Consider the following 11,346-nt stretch of genomic DNA (forward strand, 5'->3'; position numbering starts at 1 on the left):
TGGGTCTGTCCAAAATGTGGGCTCTATATTTGTCTAGTCATGTTGCACACGCTGCAACGTGTGAAACCTGGAGCTGCACGCTAACATCATTTACCACCACAGAGTCTCTCTGTGCTTCTCCGGCCCACAGCGGTCTCACCTTGGAGGATAATGGAGTAGCCTGTTTGAGTGTGCTTGAGCTACATTATTTCTTCTTTCCTGTTATTCATGCACCTCTTCTCAAAGCAAAGAGGAGACTGTAGCCAATTACAGTAGCCATGAAGATGCTTATATTGATTTATTTATTTTTTTTCAGAACAAAAGAAAGAACTAAACCTTGGGGGAATATTTAATCACCACGCTGCCAATGAGTAACTGTGACAGTTGGAAAGCAACTCCAGGTTCTCCATTTTGTGAATTTGCCATTCAAATCAGAATCAGCACTGTAATTTGCCACTGAATCAATGTTTTTTGTTTTGTTTTGTTTTTTTTTTTAGATATTTTTACTCCTATTTTTATGTCCTATAATATTTATTGGCTAAATACCCATCAATTCCAAAACCTCGATGAAGATAAAGCAAGGAATCTTTGATGATCTTTGATGAAAAATAATCAAAATGTTTCCTGTTGACAACTTTGATTGTGTCAGTATTAGTTTATAAAACGGTACTGTAACTGTTGCAATGTTTTACAGAAACTTTAAAGAAATACAGTGATTAATATATATTTAAATCTTCACTGTGAAACTAACTTTGCTAATGTCTATGTTTGGTTTTTGGCTGTCATGTGCTTCTCAAAAGAGCAGTTAGTGAGGAGGACATTAATCAGGATTTTTTCCCCCTCATAAAATTATTATATCCTGAAGTATTGTAAGACATAAAATTTCTTTACTGGAATGAGTTACCTGGCTGAAGTAAACAAACCAGGTGCTGACATCTTGGCTACTTGTCCACGTCAACAAGAATTTAGTTTAGCTGAAAAGCTAAAAGGACAAATACGGCAGAATAAGTGACAAGGAGAAATAATGGCATGATAGGAACGGCCCTCTGGTCATATTGTGGTCTAACTCTGTGCCCATCTGGCATATGCTCACATGAGCTAAAACCCTCTCAGCTGTGGAAACATGAAGTCTGCAGTTAAAGTTACTGATGAGCAATTAAATGCCTCACATCACTTTTGGATAATTAACAAAATGGAACTCTTTCATGAAAAGTGGGGCTGTCTGTCTTATCATTAACGTATTTGTTAGGTTTTTATTGCTGTGAGTTGTGTGCTGCTTCATGCATCAGCACAATCCTCGGACCAGCTGACAAGTTTATCTTGAAGCACACACCAGAGATGACCCGTCACAGCCTATTTTTAAAAATAACCCACTCACTTTTCACGACTAGCTCAAACTCTGTTTCAAGAGGTAGAAAATTCGTCTGCCCACCTAGAAAAAACAAAACAAGCAAAAAAATAACCGAAAAAGAAAAAGAAAAACCTGACCTGTCAGGGCAGAGAAACAAATCCCTCTGATACAGATGCCTCACCTCCTCCCCTACCGGCTCTGCTCTCTCCAGCCTCTGTGGAGCCGTCAGTCTGCCTGCCTTTCTGTCTGAGGAGAGGCTTTGTTCTGGGTGACAGAGCTGGGTGTCAGCAATAGAGGATCTCGTTAGAGAGTAAGAGAGAGAGGGGCATGGTGCCTCTCTTTCCACTGCACAAGCTGAGACAAGGGTGGTATAAAATAGATAACAGATCGATGGAGACCTGCAGTGGAGGCAACAACTGCCTGCAACCAAAATGCCTGTCTAAATGGAGGGTTTGCTTCAAAATGCAAGAACCACACCCTCATTAGAAGACTGATAAATGCTGTTAGAAAACAATCTGGGAGGACAAGATGTTTCTATTCACAAAAGCAAAAGCCTGATCGTTACCATGTTTACCCTCACCCTGTCTAAGAGCTGTTCTGTGAAATCACAAAAATACATGAAAAAAATAACCACATGAAGAGGTTCAAAAGTTCATTATGTCCCCCACATCCCCCCAATCCAACATCCTGGTGAGCTGCAAAGTCTTGCTGAGGCTCCCCCTGGCTCCCTCTGCTGAAAGGAGGTTGAAGGGAAGTGAGGAAATGCAGCACACCTGTGGCGACCTCCCTAGGAGTCAAAGCGGTAATTACTGGAGCTCTGTCCCTGCAGTTTTCCCTGACAGGCCATTGTCCCCAACATTGTCAAAGTTGGCTGATTGAAGTCTCTTCTGAGGAAGGCATGAAGCAGGGGACTGCAGTTTTCAAACCTCTGCTATAACCTGGATAACTTTATTTTGATGCCTGTCGAGGAAAAAGATACAGCTCATGCTATATAGATTTGAAGTCACAATTATACCCAAAACACATATAACATTATATAGGATAGGAAGTATAGAAGTGTTTGACTGTTTATGCACATTTCTTGTTTGATAAAGTGTAAATATTGTTGATTAGGGGTTTCGTGACATCTGAGTTTCTCACTGAGTGTACTTCACCTTTGGTTCTTACCGCACATAAACATTGCCCAGGCAACCCACATACTTAATATTGTAACATGTTATTAATGAAGGTTATCTGTTTAGGATCGTTCATTCTCACTGTTTTTCTCTGCTACTTTGTCAGCTTTGCTGCAAACACCGTAAACACTGAGCTATTCCCTCTCTGCGTTGGTTGTTTGGCTTCTTTAAGAAATGCCAGTCTGTCGTACTGAATGAAGATGTCTCTGTGTTGGCTGACTGATCTCATGTCCTCCTGAGTATATAAAATGGAGCAATATATAAACCAAGTGAGCTCATTTAAGTCAATGTGTAGTAAATACAGCAACAGTGACAACAGCGGCTTTTTGCACCTGTCTTCCTGCCTAAGCCCAAGAGAGACTGAACCTGATTTATTAAATTCCTGGTCTCATTGTCATAGTCAGCTAAAGAGAGATAACTCACAGGAACCTCCTTTATGAATGCAAAATCAAAGAAAAAGATTGTGTTTAAAGGAATATTGGGGTAAAGACATATCTCATCTTTCATATCGTTTTTCTTGGTTATGGGTTTGCCGTGTTCATCACTTCTCTATGTGATGGATGTAGCATATGAAGTCACGTAATTAACAACAAGTCTCAGGCTCCTTGTATCCTCGTCAGGTCCGACAGGCTGGTCACCTGATACGCTCAGCAGCCCCAACAGGTGAGTAAATGATCCTGTGGAAAGACATGAAACAGACATAATTAGCTCTCCACTGAACTGGGCATCTATTTCCTAGGACCTCCCTCAGTCGCTTCTTGCTGTTTCACTTATCGCACTTCCACTGTAGCCTGTGCTGTTCAGAGGAGTGGGTGTGAGAGCCACAAACTCTGTCAGATGTACCAATTCCAGCTCTAACAGGCACATCTTACGACACACAGCAACGACTTAGCAACCGTGGGGGGTTCTTTTTCTTTTTTCCCCAACCACCAGAAGATGACTGGTTGGTGACTTTGTTTGGTTTCTTTGGTAATGTACTTGGGGAGTACAAAATAAAATTAAATATAGCCCTGTGAAATACAACACAATACTTCTAGATGGCAATATCTGCTCCCCTGAAATGGTTTTGCCTTTAGCTGTTTTGTATCTTGTTGATGAGAATTTGCAAATGCAGACTGATGATTCTGTCGCAGAAACTAATCATGCTGTCTGAGTGGAAATGCTCTTACATTCCCGTGTAGATTGCCTTTTAAATGGATTTGTCAGCAGTTAATCATTAGATACACATTGTAAAACTCAAATTTTTTGTATCAAATGCATCCTGATTATACAGAATAGTAATTTATTGTCATTCATTAATCTTCTACAGCTTATCCGTTTCCATGGGGCAGGGGCATGCTGGAGCCAATCCCAGCTCACAATGGGCAAGTTACACCGTGGTCACCAGTCCATCGCAGGGCCAACATACAGGGAGAGACGAACAACCACTCACACCTGGGTACTGAACCCACAACCTTGTTGTTGTGAAGCAACAAGACCAACTATGCTGCTGTTAAGTGATGTCCTGTAGTAAGCCAATCGTTTGCTGTTGGCAGAGGGAGACCGGAGATGAACCAAGGCAGCGAGATTCACCACGCTGGAGGCACAGGGATACAGTGGAGCAACACAGGAGACCGCTGGGAGAAACCAACGGCACTACCAAACGGGACAAAATTATCTGGCAGGGCAGTGGATTTGGAGCCGGTCTTTTATGGAAAGCATGATGAGGCTGAATTGATGACAGGTGTGTCTCAGCTGCAGCCCATCCATACCTCCTGACACACACACACACCGCAGAGCCCAACACAAGGACACCAAAACCCAGACACTAACAAGTGAAGACATACATTTTTTCCCACCTTCCATTTCCCAAGATAATATTTCCAGCCCTTTCATTCTGGTTTCATTCTGTTCACCTGAAATACAGGTAAATAATACAAGATGAAAAAGCCTCTCCTTTAAAAACCTCACACGACAGAATGAGCTGTGTTCCTTCCCGGCAGGTGGGAAGCTATTTGTGCTCCAGAGGTATCGAAAGCCAGCTTGCCTAATTGATCATTGTGGGCCCATATGGCAATCATAGAGTGATCCCATCTGGAGGCTGACTTCAACATGTTCAATAAAAACAAACAGCCAGTGGCAACTTCCTTTCTGTCTTTTCCCTCCAGCTTTGCATTTGCATGCCCTGGATGTCAGCGTTTGGGTCATCAGAGCGTTACATATGCTCTCACAGTCCTGTACACTTCAGTGGACAGAGGCCCAGCTGTGAGATGAGGAAAACTTCTCCTTTTAAAACTTAAAACTAAAACATGCTCAAACTGTTATTTGCCTAATGTGATACTGTGATCATGCGCTGCGGCCATTTTGAGGATTAGAGTTGTAAACTGACTCTGTCAGTGCCACAGGAGCTGTCTGATGACTTGATCAGGATTTAGAAGGTTAAAATTTGCACAGATGATCGCATAAATCACAGAACCAGGGTCTCATTGGATTATCTAAGCAGCATAATTTTTGATATTTCTGCTCTAATCCATTGTTTTGATTTGTTTTTTTATTTAAAAGCTTCTCTTACAATAATTGCTTCACTGTAGCCGCAATGAGTAAAAATAGTTTGAAAGAGGGATGGCAGCTTACATTTTGGACATTACTGTTGTTCTGATCAACAAAACACTATTCAAAGGAACAGAAGCTGGAATGAGGGAAGGAAGAGCTTGAAAAGTATACATTTATATTAGACTTTTCTATGAGCAAAGAATATAAATCTGGCTTCACTCTACATCTGAATATGTCTTTTCATGTATTTTCCCCTGAAGCTGTTAAGTGTATAAATCCAGCGATGGTCCGTCCTGCTTCACAGTCCCAGTCGGTTTCCCCTCACTCTGCTTCTGCTGGCCAGGCACTGCTGCTCATCAATGTCTGTCTTCCACCTGTGCTCCCAGCTGTGGTACACCAATCAGGCCAGTATTTAAGCCTCACCGGTTCAAGCACTCGCTACCAGTTTATTCTTTGGATGTGAATCTCACTAGTGCTACTTTTCTGCCTGACTTTCTGGTTTTGATGCTGCTGCCTGTCCCTGAGTATGACTCCAGCCCCTGTCCCTTCCTGGTTGGGTTGTCTTGCTGAGTGACTCCCTGTCTTTGCTCTCATGGTACCTGCATACCTTCCTCCACCCAAGTTGCTGTGCACACTAACAGCCTTCAGCAGTTCAGTTTGCCTTTTGTGAGCTGCATATGGGTCTTTGTCTGATCCTTGTTAACTAATTGATTTGTGACATCAAAGCTGTGTTCTCCATTCAAGCAAGAAATAAGGTAAGTGTGTGTGTGTGTGTGTGTGGCAAATAAAATAATAACCAAATAGTTATCAATCCAAACCTTTTTAAATGCACTAATACAAAATAATTGAACACAGCTTATTGTCTACAGCCCTTGGGCCAAAAGGTGCACTAGACAAAGGGGGGGGGGGGGGGCAACATGCCCAGTTTCACATCACTAGCAAGACTGAAAATAACCCTATTGCCAAGGGCCTGTTTCCTATAGCAAGTCAGAGCTACTAAGAGTTGCCAAAGCTTTATTGGCTGATATGTTTCCACTCAACAAACTATGGAACTATTTCAAATAAACAAGATAACTACTGCTGGTGCTCATGTCACATTCAGAGGAAATCAATCACTTTGCAGTCAATACCAAAATGGGATTCAGTGATTGGCTTGCCAACTTAACTTGCATTTGTTATTGAAACTGGGGAAGTAGGTGTTATGTGTGCTGAAGGTTGACATTTATCACCCCACACCATCATTCACCACAAAGGAGAAATTCAGCTGTCATTAATTACCAACAACTGACTCAATCATTTTTAGTCAGTCTGCAAAAACAACATTACTGGAAGAATACAGATGTGGCATGACCTCAACAGACACAAGCAAGGTTAAGTGATCTAATGTGACTACTGTAGTTCTACAGATGATGGACTGAAATGTATGAAGTTGCATCACTTATGCAGGCGATCGCTATTTCTGATACTGTAATTAGAAAACTGGGTCACTTTTTTAATCTGCATTGTGGAGGTAGATTTTTAGGTAAGCAGATTTAATGGTTACTGATGCTGCTCTCATCCATATAATGGCTTTCAAGGATAAGACACTAACGTTGCGATAATGCTCAAGTTACATTAGAATACAGCTCAAGTGGGAGGCAAACCTGATAGGCTCCACGACAGCGGACGACCCTTAACTGGACTGCAGTGGGGGGGGGGAGGAGATGTGTCCTGACTGCATTGTACACTGCCTGTAGCCAGTTTTGAAATCTTGAACTTACTGGTTGATCAGTACAGAGCAGTATTTCACCAGTACAGAGCAGTATTTCACACAGGCAAGTGTTTTTTTTTTTTTTACAGCTGTCATAGAAAAAAAATATCCTGCTGTAAAATTTGAGAATGAACACCAGCTTGTTGCCATGTGAGTCATACACACTTCTTGTGTTAATGTCTGTGAGTTATACAGTGATTGTGCAAAATTAAACTATGAGTCAGCTTCCTCCATCCAAACACGTATGTTTGGGGAACATAGATGGTAAAACTGCTATTTATCAAAGTGAGAGGTGTCTTCTGAAATATAGTTTCCTCAGTTAGCTGTGCCTTTCCTATAGAAAGCTTATACCGGATTTTTGTGAGTGTGTTTGATTATTTATAACCTCAGCCAACATTAGGAAATCCAATCTACAGGGCAGTGAAAGGTCTGCATCCCCTCTGCTGTGAAAGTCGTTTAGCTGAAATGCATCTTAACAGGGCATGTCACAGCAGGATGCACGCAACATTTCTCTGTTAAAGTGTAATGTGTGTTCAGTTACTGCACAGTCTCATTGGAGTTGGAGAGAACAGAAAACGGTGTAAATGGGGTGGGGGGGCGCAATCGGCACACAAATCAAACATTTTGTAGCACCATGGTGAAAATGCCTCTGCAGAGCTGAATAGAGTTATCATAACATGATTACTCACAATATCAGAGACAGAGGATAAATTACTTTACCTAGAAGTGCTTGTTTAAGAGCGCATGCATGCACACACATCCAAAATGGAATCCTTTTTATGATTTGGGGGCGCTGGCAATAGAATAAACATTGTGTATAAATTGTTTTTCACATAGATCAATTCTTGCTTTTGAGATTTGATGATATACCAAAATAGAAAACACAAAATAAACTGGAAGATAATATAAAAAATACATTGTTTATCCTACAAATTAAATAGAAAATGGATCCAGAGTGGGCCCAAATGTCAACCAAAATAAAGCAGAGAGGGAGACCCACTGGACTTATATGCCATTTGCACAGAGAACCAACATGTAGATGGCTGCCCTGAAACCCCCCGCCCCCCCCCCCAAACATTCATCTGACATTAGGGCAACAGTGGTATACCTTGCAGCTTCCTGGGGAACTTTCTGCTTCCTCCCATTTCATACCATGGAGCTCTGCTCACCACACAGATTCTTTTGATATGAGCTGATTGCTCATGTGTTCAAGTTGAACTTCATTTTTGTAACAAATGAGGTAAGCGTGCCAGATTTTATAGTAATAAGATGGTAAAGCAGCAGCTTCCTCAGTGAAGCAGACCTTTTTTTTAATTATAATTAGTAATAATATATATATATATATATATATATATATTTTTTTTTTTTTTTTTTTTTTAATTCATACCATTTTAATTTATAAGCTGTGAAACCATCATAACAGTGCCACATTCAGAGAGAAGAGGACGTTCTCTAGTATTAGGTAGCAGCTTGGAGATCTGATCAGGTTGAATTTGCCTTTTTTTTTTTTTTTTTTTTTTTTCTTTTTTCTCCTCCAAAACACACTTAAGGCCGTGCTAAAACTGAATTTAATGTACACTAAATGTAATGATAAAACAGTAATATGTAGCTAATTGCCCTGTCAATGCTAAAGCCTTGTTTTTTTTTTTTTTTGTTTTTGACCTTTTTAACCACTCTCATCACTCCTTATTCCGTCTCCCTGACCTGTTGTTGTCACATCCCTTGAGACTCTGTCTCTTTTGTGTGGAGGATTCGGAGCAGAGCTGCACCTGCTGCTCAGTGTCACTGTAATGAAACTGTCTACAACTTCCGCATGTCTGCATTTTTGCAGCTCAACCACCACCATCTCACCAGTCATGTTTACACCTGGGTTCAGTAGTTTGAGGTGAAATCAGGAATTCATCGTCATGTTTAGTATGAATTGTCTCCTACTAATGTCTTCAAAGCAAAATAAACGAAGAAACACCATCTCTTCCTCCTGTTGCATCCTTGAGGCTCAAAAAAACACAGAACACAATGAATGGATGCGTGGATGCTTCAGTTATGATTCCTTTTTAACTGGGACAACCATACAAAGCTCATTCAGTCAGCAGTGAGAGCAGTGCTGTTCTCTGGCCTGGGTTTCCAACAGCTGTTTCTTTCCGTGTGTGTTGTTAGAAACATCTGCATCGTAAGCTGGGTTTGACAAATCAAATCTGTGTTCAGTGCTTGTGGTGCTCATCTTGCGATCGAATTCTTTCTTCCTCCTGGCGTCTGAGCAGAATGCGTGTGGAGAGTGACATGCTTTTAGAAGAAGAGACATCAGAGCTGTATTTAAAAAAAAAAACTCGCACGTCGGTGAGTTTAGTGTCAATATTCATTTCATTCCATAATGTAAGGTACAATGTCAATCATTAAACCCTGATTATTAGAAACGAGCAGCTAAATCTAACAGCTAAAGAGGAAGAAAATGAGAATGCAGTACTGAAACTATGAAGGGTTGAGAAACCACCAAATCAGCTGACTTTGGTTGGGGTGTTGGTAAACGCATGAAGAGGAAACAGCTCAGGTCTGCACACCAAGCTTTGATCACCATCGGCTCAAGAGCAGTGGAGACTCTGTCCTGCAGGTACTGTTTAATGGTCCTCATAAAATTATTTATTATCAACTTGCTGTATTGGGTTAAGTGCAGTCCATTTAAACCATTTTCCTTGTTTTTCCACAGAAATCGGACAGAAAAATGGATCTCTATGAATATGACAGTGTTGCAGATTATAACTACACTGACTATAATTACACTCTCATATTTGAGGAGACGGTTTTCCATCATAAATCAACATGTACAAATGATGCATTTTGCGTGCTTTTGCTGGTGGCCTCTGTGATCATTTTTCTGCTGGGCTTCTTCGGGAATGCTCTGGTCATCTGGATTTGTGGCTTCAAGATGAAGAAGACGGTCAACACCACCTGGTACCTGAGCCTTGCCATCTCCGACTTCGTCTTCTGTGCCTTCCTCCCGTTCAGCATTACCAACATGGCGATGGAGGAATGGATTTTTGGCCGATTCATGTGCAAGTTCATTTCCTCCGTTATGTTCATCAACATGTTCAGCAGCATCTTCCTTCTGGTCATCATCAGTGGTGACCGCTGTGTTTCTGTAATGTTTCCAGTTTGGGCCCAGAATCAGCGCAATATCAAAAGAGCATCCATTGTTGTTTTCTTGGCCTGGATCCTCGCCATTGGTCTGAGCATTCCTTCAATGATCTTTCGGGAAGTTAACAGTCACCTGGGTAGGACCATTTGCTACAACAATTACACATGGCACCAAGACAGTCACAAGATAGTTGTAGCGAGCCGCTTCTTCGCAGGATTTCTCATCCCTTTCGTCGTCATCAGTTTTTGTTACATGGCCATCATCCTCAAACTTCGGACCAACAGGATGGCCAAGTCCAGAAAACCCTTTAAGGTGATGACTGCTTTAGTGGTTACTTTCTTTGTCTGCTGGCTGCCTTACCACATCTTCATCCTGCTTGAACTGAACCACCAAAACATTGACTCTAATATTTTAATCATCGGACTCAAGGTGGGCACCTCTGTGGCAGCAGGAAACAGCTTCCTCAACCCAGTGTTGTACGTTTTCATGGGCAATGACTTCAAACAGAAGTTCAGGAGCTCCGTGTTCTCAAGGATTGAGACTGCAATGGCAGACGACGGCCCTACCTCCACCAGCCGATACTTTTCCAGGTCCAATTCTATGGACACGAGATTTTCCACGCACATCTAGTGTAAGATTTTTCTCTCCCAAACTCCTTACTCAGATGACAACAGAAAAACCTCTTTTAAAAATGAGTACCAGGATGGAAAATATACCTCTGCTTGCAGTAACACTTTCATGAATCAAATTTCTACTGAAACAAAACACTTTTTCTATTCTTGGCAGCAGAGACGTCTCTGCTCCAAGTTTAGGCTCAGGAACTCATCATCCTGTTGAATAACATGCAGGCTTGAGCCAGTTTTTACACATGTACTTAAATCATGTTGCATTGCAGGCAGTCTAATCTAGCAGAGGTGTTTTGATTATCAAGTATCCATAAAAGCTCTCATATCCAACTGAATGTTTTAAAACTTAATGCCATTGCATTTTAACATGTAAATATATGATCCCAATGAGTGGAGATCCAACCGAAACATCTTAAATAATCCATTGCACTTCACACATCAGACTAATAATAAATGCAAATCACCTTTCAAAATCAGCATAATTAGGATGGGTGATTATTTTAAAGTTGGCAATTTCAAATTTTAAATTGTTAACTGAAGTGATAAGCTTGAGGCTGAATAGGAGGTGCTTTGGGAAGAACTGATGTTTGATATTCCTTTATCATGTATATGAACCCCCCCCCCGTGAATTTGTTTACTGACACCATTTCTACTTGCGTTGCGGGATTTGTGTGTTTTAATTAGACTGTGTAATTTATGTGTTGAGGTTTGAGGTTGACCTATTTGCTTTGCAGTCATTTGTGTATTAGAGGAAATTATCCCCCGCTGCCATTCATCCCTTGAATAATTTGGACAGTAGT

The 11,346-nt window shown here is 41.2% G+C and overlaps 1 protein-coding gene across 1 annotated transcript; it reads left to right on the forward strand.

Moving 5' to 3' along the window:
- Nucleotides 1-9,315: 9,315 nt before the first annotated feature.
- cmklr1 (chemokine-like receptor 1) lies at nt 9,316-11,346 on the forward strand. Its single transcript, XM_029510899.1, has 2 exons — nt 9,316-9,395; nt 9,492-11,346. Exon 2 carries the CDS (start codon nt 9,507-9,509, stop codon nt 10,548-10,550), a length of 1,044 nt encoding a protein of 347 aa, XP_029366759.1. The 5' UTR covers nt 9,316-9,395; nt 9,492-9,506; the 3' UTR covers nt 10,551-11,346.

This window comes from Echeneis naucrates, chromosome 9, assembly GCF_900963305.1.
Source record: "Echeneis naucrates chromosome 9, fEcheNa1.1, whole genome shotgun sequence".
Lineage (NCBI taxonomy): Eukaryota > Metazoa > Chordata > Actinopteri > Carangiformes > Echeneidae > Echeneis > Echeneis naucrates.